At 40.2% G+C, this 18520-nt stretch overlaps 2 protein-coding genes across 2 annotated transcripts in view; one reads left to right on the top strand and one right to left on the bottom strand.

Moving 5' to 3' along the window:
- The window catches only part of PDE11A (phosphodiesterase 11A), a 434307-nt gene that overhangs the window by 6364 nt on the left and 409423 nt on the right, over positions 1–18520 (top strand). The gene's annotated exons all lie outside the window — the stretch shown is intronic.
- LOC118898513 (ras-related protein Rap-1b) lies at positions 7223–7965 on the bottom strand. Its single transcript, XM_036858972.1, has one exon. The coding sequence runs from the start codon at positions 7801–7803 to the stop codon at positions 7249–7251; it is 555 nt and encodes a 184-aa protein (XP_036714867.1). The 5' UTR covers positions 7804–7965; the 3' UTR covers positions 7223–7248.

Raw genomic sequence — 18520 nt, 5'->3', positions numbered from 1 at the left:
TTTCTGCCAGGACTCCTCTTTCTCCATCTTTGTTCATTCAGATCTTGCTCTGCCTTCTCATGATATAAGACAGGAGAGCTGATTGCTTCTCCTTGAAGAGAAGAGATGAAAAACCAAACAAAAAATTATACTGGAAGTTATATTTAAGAATGCATTGCACTGGGACTTCCCTGGTGGCGCAGTGGTTAAGAATCCGCCTGCCAATGCAGGGGACACGGGTTTGATCCCTGGTCTGGGAGGATCCCACATGCCGTGGAGCAACTAGACCCGTGAGCCACAACTGCTGGGCCCGCGCGCCTGGAGCCCACGCTCCGCAACAATGAGAAGCCTGCACGCTGCAGCGAAGACCCAATGCAGCCAAAGTAAATAAATAAATAAATAAATTTATATTAAAAAAAGAATGCATTGTACTATACTGCTATTATATATAAAATAATATATGATATTTAATAACTTATTTTCACTGAACTTCATTTTTCATTTTATTTTAGAATAATTTCCATTGAAATAAATATATTTAAAAGTGTTTGGTCTCAGAAGGGATTAATTTCATGTATCTAGAAGATTCAGTGGTGAATATGCTTATTCCCTGATAAGCCAGCGATGACCAACATGGGTCTGTAGTCCTGTGATTGAATTGCTGAGATTTGCTTAAAAGGCAGATGTTGCTTCCACTCCAACACTAGAATTACAAAGGAGTTTCATGAAATCTCATTTCAACTTTGCACATAGTGTTTTAAAAATCCCCTCAAGCCCACAACCATGTCCACTAGCCCAGAACCTGAATCGATTTTGTGTTTGAAGCAGGAAACATTTGCTGTTTCAGCCCCTCTTCCTGACAGACACATGATCATAAGAAACAGTGACAAATTGCATTTGCTTCTTTGAACATGAGGATAGATTACAGAAAAGTACAGTTCCTACAGAATCATGGGGAGGTAATTCAAGGTTAACTTAATTTTTTCCCAGCCCATAATCTAAATATTTACTAATCTGACCAATTTATTTTGGTTCCTGAGGTTTGGGTCACCCATTTATTTACAAGGCTGGCTTAATTTGGAAGTTAGTGTTTCATGTTTCGTATAGTGTTGAAGAGTCATATGAAGCTTTCCTCTGAAATAGCTTTGAGTTGTTTTATGGAAAGTCAACAAGATCCTTGAGGTCCACTACTTGCTACTTTAGTCACTTATTTTAAGGGTAGTTTGCATTTAACCACACTCTTTTGGAAAGTGGAATTTGAATCACAGAAACAGTTTAGTCATAAAAGAGTGGGTTGGATTTCTAATATTTTAGGAGAAACTTTGGTTTCCGATCATTCACAGGCATTCAGGCTAAATTTATTTGTTTATTTATCTATTTTTTAGGATTAAAATAGTAAAGATGTTTTCCTGGCATAAAAAAGTGTGTATTTTCTATAATTCCAAGAGTTTCTTACTAATTGGTTGTTTCAGCGGCTGAACAGTGGTTTCACATATTAATGATAAATTCTGTTTCCTTTCCTAAAACATAGCTTTAGGCTGTTGCAAATTTAGTTCAAAAGATCTTTTTCACCTGAGTGAAAAAAATGAGGAACCTTTGAGATACCTCTTTAGGGTATCAAGTTTTAAAAAATGTAAACATGATAGAAGGGAAATGGAAGCTCCCCTGTTGATTAACAATAACTCTATTTATGGAGCACTAACTACAAGCCTGGCATTAGCTCTTCAGCAAGCATTGCCTCTTTTTATCCTCTCAACAGTCCCCATAGGTAGCTTATTGCCACCCCCATGTTACAGAAGGAGAAACTAAGGCTTGGGAGGTTAAGTAATTTGCTCAAAGTCACTCAGCTGGTAAGTGAGGGAGCTGGGATTCAAGCTGAGGTCTTCGGATTGCAGAACCTTCATGCTCAGCTGCTCTTGTTGTGACCTCTGCTGACCGTTAACTGTTGTGTGTACATTCAGGTCTGTCCCTTTGCTTTCTCCTTTTCTCTGCCAGTTTAAATCCTCTCATCCCTTAAAGCCCATCTTCATGAAACTCTTGGTGATCCTCGCCACATCCCACCTAAACTGGATATAATCTCTCCCTCTTTTGAACTTCTGTAATGCTTTAAATATGCTCCTTTCTGTTTTCTTAATATTATAAGTATTTGGGTATATAAATGACTACTTGACTGTGAACTCAAGGTCATGACTTCTCATTTTTCACTGCAGTATAGGGCTTAATGCAAGGTTTTCTATTCAATTGAGTAATTACCACTGATACCTCCTTATGTGGTCAGTTCAGCCACCTCTAAGCAGAAATTTCAGCCTATTCAGCCAATATAGCTAATATTATTCAGCTAATATAGACAGTTAAACCAGGAGATTCATTTCATGAACACATCTTTTAATTATTTGGACCTTATTTTATACATTTTTTTAAATAGAACTTATAAAGCCCAGATAACTGGTGAATTATCTGAACTGCTTTTCTGCATTAACTGATCTTTTTAAAAAAATGTATTTATTTTATTTATTTATTTTCGGCTGCGTTGGGTCTTTGTTGCTGCGCGCTGGCTTTCTCTAGTTGCGGCGAGCGGGGGCTACTCTTTGTTGTGGTGCGCGGGCTTCTCATTGTGGTGACTTCTCTCGTTGCGGAGCACGGGCTCTAGGTGTGTGGGCTCAGTAGTTGTGGTGCATGGGCTTAGTTGCTCCGCGGCATGTGGGATCTTCCCGGACCAGGGCTCAATCCTGTGTCCCCTGCATTGGCAGGCGGATTCTCAGCCACTGCGCCACCAGGGAAGCCCTGCATTAATTGATCTTTATGTTAATTGCTGGACCCTCATCCCCTCATCCCTTCCATTGTTTTTTTGTGTTTTTCTTTTACTTCATTTCATGTGGAGATCATGTTACAGAGAAAGTAGGCTGTCGCTGACCAAGTGGTAACAACTAGCAACAGCCCACTGCCAGCTTCTTCTAGGCAAAAGCATTGGATGAAGCATGACTGTTCTGGCTAACTGAAATTTCTAGTTTTCTCATGACTACTTCATTCATACAGTATAACTTATTGAAGGTAAAACACCCCTTCCAGCATTAGGCCTTGAAGATGTTAGGATTTTTTCTTTGAAAATATTTCCAGATATGGGAGATTATATTGACCAACCTTATACTTATTTATAATGGGCTTATGAAGCCCTATTATTATATCGACCAACCTTTCAGGAACATTGAATTTTCAGGTTTCTTGATTACATATCTTATGTTTCATATACTCTCAAAAGGTCTCATAAAAATTTTAACTTCTGAGATGGTGGCCTTTACATCCTACTCTTTCCAAGATGTAGTTATTAGATATGCATTGAACATGTCCAAGTGAGAGCTATCTCTTTCCCTTCTGTTCCTTATAGTTACCACCAATAAATTTGGCTGTTTGCTACACCTCCTCCTCAGCCCACCTTCAGGAAGAAATATTAAGGTATTTAAGGGTAAACAGTATAGCTACTCTTGCTATGTAGAAATTAACTGCCACTCCTAGATCTGAAGAGGAGAGTGCGACTACCAGAGCCTCTCTCTCAGAGGCTCTGAGAGGGAGTTACAGCTGTGGGAGGGCCAGAGCTGTGGCCCTGGGAGAGAGGAGCTCAGACACTGGCAAACCATGACCTGGACGAGAGAGAGCTGGGGAAACATTACCCTCCTCACACCCTGTATCTTCTGCCAGTGCCACTCATTGGTTGAACCCAGCCTTGCTTGAGGCCAAGAGGGCAAAGGGAGCCCTGGTGCAGTAGGTCATAGGAGTCAGCCTTCTGGCACAGAACAGGGCAGTGAAAGGTGGCAAGTGCATCTGGAGAGACAAATGGGGACTATCCAGAGTCACCAGGGATATTAGTTTACTCACCAGGGATGTAAGTGTAGGAAGCCCAAGTCAGGTAGTAATATCCTTCACTGAACACTAAATTTCATCAGTCTATAGAGCATAGTGATTGAAATCTATCGAAAACAAGTTCAGAAATGCTGTAGTGGTATTTGACTGTCTTATTCTCTCCAAGTGGTTCTGTTTATTCCTGGCATCCTATTTCCCAGAAGAAACCCTATAGGAGGTAACCTGGGCCAAAGACACTTACAGGGAAGAAATGACATTGGTCTAGTTTATGGAACCTCTTCCCTGCAATGCCTGATTAAGCCCATTTGTTTGAGATTAAAATCTTAGATCACTAATTGCTTTGTTAAACTGTAAACGACATCAGAGTGTAAGAGAACATGTTCTAGACTTGGAGACAGGAATCTTGGACTCTATTCTCAATTCTGCCTTCTCAGCTGTAACATAAGGATGATATGTTCAGACACGTCTAGCCCATATGGTATTTTGTAAGGATCTAATCATTTGATTCTAATGAGATAATTGGAAAGCATATTTAAAAGGGTAAAGTAAGAAATGTAAGGCCACTCTCTCACTTCGTCCCAGCTTACCCATCTCCCTCCCCGTGTCCTCAAGTCCATTCTCTATGTCTGCATCTTTATTCCTGTCCTGCCCCTAGGTTTATCAGAACCTTTTTTTTTTTTTTTAGATTCCATATATATATATTAGCATACAGTATTTGTTTTTCTCTTTCTGACTTACTTCACTTGGTATGACAGACTCTAGGTCCATCCACTTCACTACAAATAACTCAATTTCGTTTCTTTTTATGGCTGAGTAATATTCCATTGTATATATGTGCCACATCTTCTTTATGCATTCATCTGTCAATGGACACTTAGGTTGCTTCCATGTCCTGGCTACTATAATAGTGCTGCAATGAACACTGTGATACATGACTCTTTTTTTTTGTTTTTTTTCCACACACACACACTGTACTTTATTTTTACAAGGGATAAACAGACTGACACCAAGCATTGTAAAAAATGCTACATTTTCAATGTAGACAAAACAGTCTTCTATTGGAAGATGCCATCTAGGACTTTGATAGCTAGAGAGAAGTCAATGCTTGGCTTCAAAGCTTTAAAGGACAGGCTGACTCTCTCGTTAGGAGCTAATGCAGCTGGTGACTTGAAGTTGAAACCAATGCTCATTTACCATTCTGAAAATTCTAGGGCCCTTAAGAATTATGCTACATCTACTCTGTGCTCTATAAATAGAACAGTAAAGCCTGGATGACAGCACATCTGTTTACAACGCGGTTCACTGAGTATTTTCAGCCCACTGTTGAGACCTACTGCTCAAAAAAAAAAAAATATTCCTTTCATAATAGTACTGCTCATTGACAATGCACCTGGTCACCCAGGAGCTCTGACAGAGAGGTGCAAGGTGATTCATGTTGTTTTCATGCCCGCTAACACAACATCCATTCTGCAGCCCATGGATCAAGAAGTAATTTTGACTTTCAAGTCTTATTATTTAAGAAATATATTTCATAAGGCTATAGCTGCCATAGTGATTCCTCTGATGGATCTGGGTAATTTGAAAATCTTCTGGAAAGAATTCACCATTCTAGATGCTATTAAGAACATTCCTGATTCGAATGGCTATCATTAAAAAGTCTACGCGAATAACAAATGCTGGCAAGGGTGTGGAGAAAGGGGAACGCTCCTACTGTTGGTGGGAATGTAAATTGGTGCAGCCACTGTGGAAAACAGTATGGAGGTTCCTTAAAAAACTAAAAATAGAGTTGCCATATGATCCAGCAATCCCACTAGTGGGTATATACCTGGACAAAACTATAACTGGGGCTTCCCTGGTGGCGCAGTGGTTGAGAATCTGCCTGCCAATGCAGGGGACACGGGTTTGAGCCCTGGTCTGGGAAGATCCCACATGCCGCGGAGCAGCTGGGCCCGTGAGCCACAACTACTGAGCCTGCGTGTCTGGAGCCTGTGCTCTGCAACAAGAGAGGCCGCAATAGTGAGAGGCCCGCGCACCGTGATGAAGAGTGGCCCCCGCTTGCCACAACTAGAGAAAGCCCTCGCACAGAAACGAAGACCCAACACAGCCAAAAATAAATAAATAAATAAATAAATTTTTAAAAAACCCCAAAAAACTATAACTGGAAAAAAAAAAAAACTATAACTGGAAAAGACACATGCACCCCTATGCTCACAGCAGCACTATTTACAATAGCCAGAAGACACAGAAGCAACCTAAATGTCCACTGACAGACGAATGGATAAAGATGTGGCACATATAATATGATGGAATACTATTCAGCCATAAAAAAGAAATAATGCCATTTGCAGCAACATGGATGCACCCAGAGATTATCATACTAAGTGAAGTCAGAAAGAGAAAGACAAATACCATGTATCACTTATATGTGGAATCTAAAATATGACACAAATGAACTTACTTACAAAACAGACTCACAGACATAGAGAACAGACTTGTGGTTGCCAGCGGGGGCGGGGGGGGGGAGCATTGGATTGGGAGTTTGGGATTAGCAGATGCAAGTTATTATATACAGAATGGATAAACAACAAGGTCCTACTGTATACCAAAGGGAATTATAAACCATAATGGAAAAGAAAAAAGAAACATTTCTGACTCAGGGAAAGAGGTCAAAATATCAACATTAACAGGAATCTGGAAGAAGTTGATTCCAGCTCTCATGGATGACTCCGAGGGGTTCAAGATTTCAGTAGATGAAGTAACTGCAGATGTGGTGGAAACAGCAAAAGAACTAGAACTAGATGTGGAGCCCAAAGATGTGACTGAATTGCTGCAATCTCATGATAAAATCGCAACGGATGATAATTTGCTTCTTGTGGATCAACAAAGAGTGGTTTCTTGAGATGGAATCTACTCCTGGTGAAGATGCTGCGAAGACCGTGTAAACCAAGTAGAGGGGGACCCTGTCTTCCCATTAAGAATGCTGTATTCGGGGGCTTCCCTGGTGGCGCAGTGGTTGAGAATCTGCCTGCCAATGCAGGGGACACGGGTTTGAGCCCTGGTCTGGGAAGATCCCACATGCCGTGGAGCAACTGGGCCCATGAGCCACAACTGCTGAGCCTGTGCGTCTGGAGCCTGTGCCCCGCAACAAGAGAGGCCGCGACAGTGAGAGGCCCGCGCACCACGATGAAGAGTGGTCCCTGCTTGCTGCAACTAGAGAAAGCCCTCGCACAGAAACGACCCAACACAGCCAAAAAGTTGTTCCGCTTATGCACTAAAAACCACGATTCCTTGTTGGCTTCTGTATTTTATCATCATTGGTTTCAATCCCTCTGGTTTGGCTCATATAACCCGGTATTTCACTCTTTCCTTCAGCTCCCACATCTGGCTCAGAGCTACAATGCATTTAGTATATTAAAGCAGCTGACATGACGACTTTTTGCGGGCCTTCCCAGGCACTGGAGTCTTTCTGTTAATTTGCCGTACTAGGTCATAAAAGATCTCATTAACATTTATTTTTGATTTTGCAGAGGATTCTAAGAATGCACAGTTGTTCCATTGTCTTGCTAAATTTTGACCTTGTTCCTTTCCTACAACTCTTTCATCTTCCAAGTCACACTTATTACCAACCAGAATCATTGGAACATCATCAGTGTCTTTAACTCGAAGAATCTGTTCTCTCAGATCTTGTAAATCATTAAATGTGGACTGTGCTGTGATGGAATAAACTAAGGCAAAGCCTTGTCCGTTTTTCATGTACAAATCCCTCATTGCTGTAAATTGTTCCGTTCCTGCAGTATCCAAGATTTCAAGCATACACTGTTGTGCATCTACTTCAACTTGCTTTCTATAAGAATCTTCTATCGTAGGATCATATTTTTCAACAAAAATTCCTTGAACAAATTGTACAGTCAGAGCAGATTTTCCAACTCCTCCGGAGCCAAGAACGACTAGCTTATACTCACGCATGGTGCAAACTTGTAAAATCTAGTACACTCTTGCGCTGTCACCGGGTCCCCGCAGCCAGCGTCGCCTCGCGCTCCCTCCGGGTCGCTGCTACCGGCGCCACGGCGGTCCTGCCGCTACCGCCGCCGCCGCCGCCGCTCCGGCTGGCTTACACGCCTGACTCTGGGCGAGGTTTTCTACATGACTCTTTTTGAATTATGCTTTTCTCAGGGTATATGCCCAGTAGTGGGATTGCTGGGTCATATGGTAGTTCTATTTTTAGAACTAATACTGTTCTCCATAGTGGCTGTATCAATTTACGTTCCCACCAACAGTGCAAGAGGGTTCACTTTTCTCCACACCCTATCCAGCATTTATATTTTGTAGATTTTTTGATGATGGCCATTCTGACTGCTGTGAGGTGATACCTCATTGTAGTTTTGATTTGCATTTCTCTAATGATTAGTGATGTTGAGCATCCTTTCATGAGTTTGTTGGCAATCTGTATATCTTCTTTGGAGAAGTGTCTATTTAGGTCTTCTGCCCATTTTTAGATTGGATTGTTTGTTTTTTTTGATATTGAGCTGCATGAGCTGCTTGTAAATTTTGGAAGTTAATCCTTTGTCAGTTGCTTCATTTGCAAATATTTTCTCCCATTCTGAGGGTTGTCTTTTCATCTTGTTTATGGTTTCCTTTGCTGTGCAAAAGCTTTTAAGTTTCATTAGGTCCCATTTGTTTATTTTTCTTTTTATTTCCATTTCTCTAGGAGGTGGGTCAAAAAGGATCTTGCTGTGATTTAAGTCATAGAGTGTTCTGCCTATGTTTTCCTCTAAGAGTTTCATAGTGTCTGGTCTTACATTTAGGTCTTTAATCCATTTTGAGTTTATTTTTGTGTATGGTGTTAGAGAGTGTTCTAATTTCATTCTTTTACCTGAAGCTGTCCAGTTTTGCCAGCACCACTTATTGAAGAGGCTGTCTTTTCTCCATTGTATATTCTTGCCTCCTTTATCAAACATAAGGTGACCATATGTGCGTGGGTTTATCTCTGGGCTTTCTATCCTGTTCCATTGATCTATATTTCTGTTTTTGTGCCAGTACCATACTGTCTTATTACTCTATCTTTGTAGTATAGTCTGAAGTCAGGGAGCCTGATTCCTCCAGCTCCATTTTTCGTTCTCAAGATTGCTTTGGCTATTCGGGGTCTTTGTGTTTCCATACAAATTGCGAAATTTTTTGTTCTAGTTCTGTGAAAAATGGCATTGGTAGTTTGATAGGGATTGCATTGAATCCGTAGATTGCTTTGGGTAGTATAGTCATTTTCACAATGTTGATTCTTCCAATCCAAGAACGTGGTATATCTCTCCATCTGTTTGTACCATCTTTAATTTCTTTCATTAGTGTCTTATAGTTTTCTGCATACAGGTCTTTTGTCTCCTTAGGTAGGTTTATTCCTAGGTATTTTATTCTTTTGTTGCAGTGGTAATCGGGAGTGATTCCTTAATTTCTCTTTCAGATTTTTCATCATTAATGTATAGGAATGCAAGAGATTTCTGTGCATTAATTTTATATCCTGCTACTTTGCCACATTCATTGATTAGCTCTAGTAGTTTTCTGGTAGCATCTTTAGGATTCTCTATGTATAGTATCATGTCATCTGCAAACAATGACAGTTTTATTACTTCTTCTTTTCTGATTTGGATTCCTTTAATTTCTTTTTCTTCTCTGACTGCTGTGGCTAAAACTTCCAAAACTATGTTGAATAATAGCAGTGAGAGTGGGCAACCATGTCTTGTTCCTGGTCTTAGAGGAAATGGTTTCAGTTTTTCACCATTGAGAACTATGTTGGCTGTGGGTTTGTCATATAGGGCCTTTATTATTTTGAGGTAGGTTGCCTCTATGCCTACTTTCTGGAGAGTTTTTATCATAAATGGGTGTTGAATTTTGTCAAAAGCTTTTTCTGCCTCTATTGAGATTATCATATGATTTTTCTCCTTCAGTTTGTTAATATGGTGTATCACATTGATTGATTTGCATATATTGAAGAATCCTTGCATTCCTGGGATAAGCCCCACTTGATCATGGTGTATGATCCTTTTAATGCGCTGTTGGAGTTTGTTTGCTAGTTTTTTGTTGAGGATTTTTGCATCTATGTTCATCAGTGATATTGGCCAGTAGTTTTCTTTTTTTGTGACATCTTTGTCTGGTTTTGGTATCAGAGTGATGTTGGCCTCATGGAATGAGTTTGGGAATGTTCCTCCCTCTGCTATATTTTGGAAGAGTTTGAGAAGGATAGGTGTTAGCTCTTCTCTAACTGGAAACAACCAATTTTATTCTTTAGAGATTGCCTCAAAATAATCAGGATCAAGCATTCATGTCTGTATCAATAGGAATGTAACAATATTAATTTCTTCTTGTAGCAACCTTGTGAGGTTGTATAATTTAATGCAGAATTATATGGAAATAATTTAATGCAAAATGATATGAAAGATATGAAAATATAAAATGAAATAGATGTGCTTTCTCTCTAGCAAGTGAAGCCAAAATTTACTTCCAAGTCACCTCCTCTCTTTACTCGTGGCTGTTGATCTGAGCTTTCTCCTTGATTGCTACCTGAGCACCTACCACAGTATCTGGCATATAGGGCATATTGTAGGTTCTTTGTAAATTATATCTGAATTAAGAGAAGAGCCCTTATTACAGCCTTTATTTCATCTCAAGAGTGACATACACTGATGGGACCGTTATGTCAGTTCAGTTGTCTCAACAGTGGCACTACTGACATTTTAGACTGGATAATTCTTTGTTGGGGGAAAGGGGAGCTGATCTGTGCATAGAAGGATGTTTAACAGCATCCTTGGCCTCTACTCACTAGATGCCTGCCCAGTCCTGACAATTAATAATGTCTCCAGACACTGTCAATTGTCTTCTGCGGGCAATTCCTCCCCTTTTTAGAAACCGCTGATGTAGAATGATTTGGCAATAATCATGTACTGCCTTAGGAATATTTACAGCTTTTGATGTAGCAATTCCAGATCGCTCTAAGGAAATTTTTATGGGTATGTGCAAAGATTTGTCTATATGAATACGCACCACAGTCTTATTTATAATAGTGTAAACATATCAACCCAAACATCCAACTAGAGGGTTGGATAAATAGACTGTGATACATATAAAATGGAATATTTAATCAGAGGAAATTGCTCACAAACTATTAAGTGAACAAAGCATATTTAGAAAACAATAGCATCCCAGTTTTCTTAACAATAACAACAAAAGCATGAGGTAAGGGGTTGGGTTTACAATCAGACAGACTGGATTCAATTCCCAGTTCTACTACCTAAAAGTTATGTCATATTTCACTTCTCCAGTTGTTAGTTTCTGCAGTCCTAAAGTGGGAATATTGATTCCTATCTTAAAAGGTTGTTCTCAGAATTAAATAAAATTATATATGAAAAGTTTAACATTCTGTTTGTTACCTTTTGAGGACTCAGTGAAAAGTAATTGCAATAGCGCCTGCGGAAAGGCTGTAAGATGATACGCCAAAACATTAATAGAGGTGATCTCAGAGTGGTGGGCTTATTTTTCTCTTCTCTTTTGTGTTTTCTATTTATTTTTCCAAAATTTCCACATATGTATTAATTAATAGAATAACTGTAGTTGCTTTAATAGATAACACCTCCTAAGCTCGGTGGCACACAGTGGTAACACAACAGAAGCTTATTTCTCACTCTTCCTAAGCTCAGCAAAGTCTTCCTGATTGATGGGTAGCTCTCCTCCAAGAAGGGATTCTTTCCTTCCTAGGTCTTCACACCTTCAACATGGGGCTTCCAAGGTTGCCCTCAGCATCAACATCTTGTCAGCAGATGACGGGAGAAAGAAATGGACAAATGAAGCAGGAGGACTTTGTGGGTCACGTCTGGAAATGGCACATATCATTTTCTGCTCCCATTTCATTGATTTTTCTAGACTCTAGAACTCAGGCAGGTAGCCATACCTAAATGCAGGAAGGCTGGAAAATATAGTATAGCCTTGTCCCAAAGTGGCTCCCAGCCTCAGATCCCATCTAACTCATGCATGCAGCTCAAAGTGCAGGACCTTCAAGTGGGGAGCCGTCTCCTCTAGAAGATCATCCTGGTTTTCACAGGCTGGAACTCATGTACATGATTAATTGCCCACAACAAGATTTGAGAGGGAAAATCAGCTGGGCTTTGGAAAAGGGATCTGAGAGACAGGGGGAGAAGATTCTTGCTGTTTTATTTGACGTTGCTGAGAATGGATTTGAGAATAGGACTCTGCAGGCAGGAATTTTGCTAAGGAGATTGTTGCCTCTAAACTCAGAGGCCTGAGGGTTAAAAGTTCAAGGAGTGGGGCCAAACCTGGCTACATAATTTGTGGGACCCAGAGAAAAATCAAAATTGAGGTCTTGGCAGAGTTCAGGGAAGTCAGTCTCCCCAGGCCAGCCACCAGATTGCAATCTCTGTGCCAGAACATGCTCTCTGTCCCTGGATCAGGTTGGGTGAGAGGCCACAGCAGAGTTGCTTACTGAGCGTACCGAGATGCTATCAGCCTGGTGGGGACAGCCAGCACCTTGTTTCACCCTGAGACACTTCAGGGCTCTTGACCTTCCCAGTATCCATGCCCATGACCTCACTGGGAATGGAGAGCAATATCAGAATGTGGGCACCCGCCCCCATCACATCACCCATCATCCAGACCCTGTTGCAACCCTGGGTAGAGGAAGTAGGGGTCATGGGGCTGGGGCAGGGAGTGGGAGGCTGAGAAACCATCAGGAAGCTGGATGGTGTGCGAGCCCCTGGAGCATGCTGCATCTGACTTAACCTACAAAACACAAATTCAACTTAAACTTCAAGTGGCGGGACAGGAAGGGGGGCTTCTCAAAATGGGACCCTGTGACTACACTGGATGCTCATCCATAAAGCCATTTTGGGGTGGCACCTATGCTTTGACTTTAAGAATAAACAATGAGGATGGCAAACTCCCCATGAAAGTTTTTTTCCCACCTACTTCCATAGCACTTTGCCCATATGACCCTTGCTATTTATTCAATTTTTGGTAATTTCTATTTTGGCTCACCTGTCTTTCTCTCCATTAAGCTGTGAGCTCCTTGAGGGTAGATGCTATGACTTTCTCAGCTTTGTAGCACCCCATGTGTGGCCCAGTGCCTAGCTCATTGTAGATGGGTACTCAACAAATACTTGTTGTGTAAGTAAGTGAGAAAAAGGAATGTAATTGAGAATTTGGTCACAAGGGCAAGTGGCCTAGGTACTAGTACCAGGTTACAGGTCAGATTAAGACCAGGGGTTTAGCTAATAATGCTGAACTAGGCTACTTATAGGCCAAGGGTGCTTTCATTGTCCTAAGCAGAGGGAAGGGTTGGGCTCCCAGGTCAAGTGGTCAGGTACAGGGCCCTAGTGGTCCAGGCTCTGAAAGTTAGAGAGATGAAGGCACAAGGAACCAAGCATTTCATTTTTATCAGTAAAAAAGAGGAATTAGCAGAGTTGGGAGGATAAACGCAAGAGAAAAAAGGTATCAACTATGACTAATACAGCAGTCCCAGGGCTTTGAGAAAATAGTGATTATGTAGTTAATAATGGCAGCGTTGGAGCAAAGAGGATATGGTCTGCTTTTCATATGTTTATTTAAATGGCAGTAGTGATGTCTTTTAGGCAAGGCAGGTGATTCGCTAGGGAGAGTATAAAAGGTCAGACTGGGAGCTCTCTGATTTCTGAGTGGTAATTTAAACCAAATTCATTCATGTAGAGAGCCCAGCACCAAGCCTTTGATGAAAGCAATGCACTACCACTACCACCATTTCCATTTCTCCCCCAAGAACCAGAAGTATTAATATTTATGTTTCTCTAGTCTGTACTTGTTTCCAGGAAGCATCCTCCAAGATTGTCAGATTCTTTTTTGGACTCTAGATATTTTAATTTGCATTATCTATCATTACCTTAGAAAAGATTCAATCCTTTGAGAAGTATGTAATTCTTCTAAAGTCATCTGTGACCAGTTGTGTTAAACAGTTAAATGACATTCCCACAGACAGTTATCACAGTTGTTACCACTTCAAAGTTCAATGGAATGATACTGTCAACAAGTGCATTTACCTAACATAGTTCAGAATCCTCTGAACCACTGGCTTGCCTCAGCCTCTTTCCTTTTCCTCTGTCTTCCTCTTTTTCCTTTTCTCTCTCATTTCTTTGTCTTATGCTTTCCATTTCCTCTTTTCTGACATTCCACACCTGTCTTCCTTTAGTGTAACTGCTTCCCTTTGTCCCTCCCAAATTTCCCTCTCTTTTCCCCCTCCCTATCCTATTCTCCCCCAGCCATCCTTTGAATTGGCTATCTCTCTTTTTCCTTATTCTTTCTTCTCTTTTCCATGTCTTCTTCTTGCCCTCTATGATATTACTGACTTGAACATAAAGCAGATATAACATGAAAATAAGTTTTACTTATAATTTCCAAATCAAAGTTTAAAATCTCATAGACCTACCTCAGAAAACAATTGAGTTTCTTTTTTACGTCCATGTGGCCCGTGATTAGTATCTCTCTTTTAAATTTTAAAATTGGGTACATGGAATATTTGTCTTTCTTTTAAAACACACAAATTTTAATGACATTTCAAACTGTTAACCCATGTGGCCCATGGTTGTAATTTAGTTCCTGTAGGTCAATGCCTTGCAATGTGAAAAAGACCTTGCCCCTGAAGTATTGTACATTCTAAGTAGAACAAATGACAGGGAAATTGGTATTTAAACACTTGGTATACAATATCCAGGCTTTTATTAAAGTGAGAACAATGATAAATATTATTTCTTTGGTATTTCTCTTAGCCTAGTATCCACCAGGAATTCTTAGCAACAGTGACACAGAAGTTACCATGCCAGCAATTCTCAGGCTGATTGATTATTTGAGGTTTTGCCTCTGTTAACCTAAAGTTCCTGCTGGTGAATGTCCCCTTCAGGATATTTTTTTTTTCTTTTTTTCCTTTTCCTTTTGTAGGCAGAAAAGAAATATTTTCCATCCTCCTGAGTCCACTAGGAAGCATGTGGGATTTAATCACCTCTGTTATTATATTGCTTCTCCCCCAACGTACTAACACTCTGAAACTTGCTTAATCATTTGTAAAATTCAGCCACAGGACTTGCTGCTGCCCTTCTGTGACAACCCATCACAGGGAAGGTCCACCAAACTTTATAAGCTATGTGACTCTGTTTCCTAGAGTTGATGTTTTCTCTTGACTGAAAACCACATTGAACCTTAACATCTGTATCTTGCTTCCTTCTTTCTAGCAGAACGTAATGCCTGGCTTGTGTGTGGAAGTGTTTTTTTTTTTTTAAATTGTCATTCCAGTTTTATGAAAGATAATTTTTTCCCATCCTTGATAAAGGAAGCCATTCATTAGAATGTGTTTCCAATTCTCAAATTCTGTATAAATGTACAAAGCTAAAGAATAGGGCAGTTTTTCAATATTTGAAATAGGAAAATTTGACTAAATGAGCATTAGACTACTTGTTTTTCCTTTCTTTTTCTCCATGCCTGTCACCTTTGATAAACTGCTGTTTGCCTAAGGAGACGTATATAATAAGATATCTATAATAATTATTACAAGAGAAATATTAATTTGTCCATTTTTTGGTGTTCTCTTTGCAGAAATTCCATCTTTAAGTTCCTTAGTGCATTTGGAACTAAAAGTAATGTTTCCTATATTTGAATATTAATTTAAGCCTGGTATTTTTTCAGAATTATCTCATGTGATCTTCATAATAATCTGATGAGAAGGGGGTAGTGCATGTTATCTTCTCCCTTTTTTAGATTAGGAAACAAGCACTGAGGCCTTTTCCCGAGACCACATGGCCATAAGTGTTAGACTTAGGATGCTCTATTCCTCTATCACTGTTTCTTCTACTCTTGGCTTTGAGAAGACCCAGTAAACAACATCTCTCTTTCCTACTCTGATCTGACTGAGATGAGGAATAAGACAAAAGAGGAAATGGGACATCAAAATATCACATTTACAACTTACTAAGCAGATACTGGAGTATGGGCTTGTAATACCTCCAAAATTAAATAGCCCTACACTCCCAGATATAGACAAAGCTGGACGCCTACAGTCCTCCCCACAAGAGAGGCCCATCCCTTTGAAACGTACAGCATTGAGGAACAGAGCAGAGGCATGCTTCCTGTGGGCAGAAGATTAAGAGGAAGAAGGGGTTGGCGATGCATGCCCAATTAGTCTCCCTAGTACCCTAATAGGGTAACTCACCCTACCTCCTTGGGGAGGAGCAAGGAGACAGTACAAAGGCTGGCGAGCTTAAGGGAGATCTCTCCTCATGAAATCCAAAGAAGGCGGAAAGAGTTGTCCTCCTCTCACATATGCCATGCCATCTCTCAAATAGATTGTCATATCTGAAACACTAAGAGAACTCTGTCCTTCACCACCTTGACCTGCAACATTCTCCTGCCCCTATCTTATCTTCCTTATCCTCCGTTACCCAAGCCAGAAACCTAGCTGTCATCTTTGATTCCTTCCTTTATTCACCCACCATACTCAATCTATCAGAAAGTCCTTTTGATTCAGTCTTTAAAACAGATCTCAAGTCCATCCATTTTTCTCCATCTCTACTGCCACAACTCCACTCCAGGTCCCCATTTTCTTTCACCTAGATGATTGAATCTGCCTCATAATGGGTCTAATTCCACTCTTAGCCATTTCCCACAGAGAATGTTTATGAGGCAACAAGGTCCAACCAATGGATAGGAAAGTGGGGCCAGATTATTCGAGAGACTTGTTATCCTAGTTACCTTCACTTTGAAGGCAAAGAACCATAGAAGACCTATGAGCAGGAGAGGGACACAGATCTGGGCTGCCCTGCACTCATCACCCTTGGGAACTTGGGCAGATGCCCTGCTCTCTGTGCACCTCAGAACCTTCATATGTAACATGAGAGAGCTGGGAAAATGATTTCTGAGAGTCTTCAAGCTCTAAAATTTCATCTTAATTACAGAATCGAAGAGCAGAAACCTTACAAAACAATACTGCGTATGAGTTGTAAAATTAATAGTTTTGTAGCAAGGCATGCTTAGTTCTGAATAAGCCTCATGTCTGAGCCACTCATAGTGTTACCAGTGGCTGCTCCAGAATGTTACAGGAGGGATCAGGACTTCCACCTGGCTGGCAATATAGTCTAGGGGACTTGTAATAAATCTCTATTTGTATAGCTACACATTATCTTTACATATCTTTGGGAAGGCTGGAGATAAGCCATTCCTTGGTATTGTCATTGGGTGATATCTTTAGGAAAGAAATGATTTGGGTTCAGGATTGCTTTCTGGGTCTTCCCATTAACTGCAATAGAGGAGATAGCCAACTATTATGTAATAGGATCTGAGTCCCTTCGTCTCCAAATCAAAAATCAAAGAAAGTTTTTCTGCATAATCATTCCAATCTAAGGACATTAATGAGTCCACAGGAACAAGATAGGCCCTAGACAAAGGAACAGTGGGCAAAAAATATCAGGCAATGATCTTTCCCCCATACTAACAACTTCACAACCTATAGTTCTATTATAGCTTAATTTCCCTCAGTATTTCTGGTTTTTCCAACTGTAAGAATCTCCAAACATCTCTGAGAGCCCATCAGCTGTGAACAAGTTAATTAGCAGTTAACATGAACAGAAATGAATTGACCACTTGGTAAGAACAATAATGGGACCAGGATAGGTTCAAGGACTGAGAAGAGTAAAGAAAAGCTACCAAGGAACCAACGATGACCAGACTAGCTCAGCTTTGCCAAAGACAAACCATGTTTAAGTCATGTCTCCCTGACTTGAATGGGGGCAGTTAACAGCCTTCCTCTAGACATCCTCTAACCTTCTAACTATGACTTTATCATTCTGAAGTTCTGACCCCAATTCTTACATTATGAAAACAAACAAGAAATTTAAGTAGAAAGAAAGCATTGATGATTCTTTTCAGAGGTCAATCACCTTTTCAACATATTTCTATATGTTTGTTAGACAAATGCTCCAGGATTATTCTATATTGTAAGGTTTATAATAAAATCTTCCAAAAATGCCTCTTCATGTGGACTAAATCTGACACAAGATAATGGCACAAGAAAAGACTTCTGCTAGTAAAACTTCATCCTTACATTTTATTGTCCTTAAAGTATCAACTGCTAATAGAATTTTTCAATTAACACACAGGCAAAGAACTCATTTTCAACTGGACTAAGCAAACCAAAGAAAAATTAATATGCTATATGCTAGGCACTATGCTAAGATTTGGTTATCTCATTTAATCCTCACAAAGCTCTGTGAGATAGATATCATTACTTTCCACATTTTACATGTGAAGAAACTGGATTTTGGGAGGTTTAGTAAGTTGCCAAGGTTTACACAGTTAGTAAATGGCAGAGCCAGGATCCAAGCCCAGGTTGTCTAACTTTGTCAAGACTGCACACTTTTACTACTATGGGAGATATTAAGGATTATACTCATGTCTTGTTCACATATTCAAGGTTGTAATAGTCCTGCCCATGAAAGAAGACAGCTCCTTGACAGAATAGGAAGTTCAAAAATCTGTTAGAATGCCATTCAGAAGGTGTGTTAGCAATTTACATCCATTTACATGAGGAGTTGTTGATTATTTACAAGCAAAGATCCCAGGAATTGTATCATGTTTGGAGAGTTTGGGACACGATGACTCAGGAAACTTC

Source organism: Balaenoptera musculus, chromosome 7 (genome assembly GCF_009873245.2).
Source record: "Balaenoptera musculus isolate JJ_BM4_2016_0621 chromosome 7, mBalMus1.pri.v3, whole genome shotgun sequence".
In the NCBI taxonomy this organism is placed as follows: domain Eukaryota; kingdom Metazoa; phylum Chordata; class Mammalia; order Artiodactyla; family Balaenopteridae; genus Balaenoptera; species Balaenoptera musculus.
Note: the sequence above shows the minus strand (reverse complement) of the source record. Positions and strands in the feature narration are given on the sequence as shown.

Excerpts from the sequence above, each read along its gene's own strand:
- LOC118898513 (XM_036858972.1), bottom strand. The coding sequence starts at position 7,803 with ATGCGTGAGTATAAGCTAGTCGTTCTTGGCTCCGGAGGAGTTGGAAAA.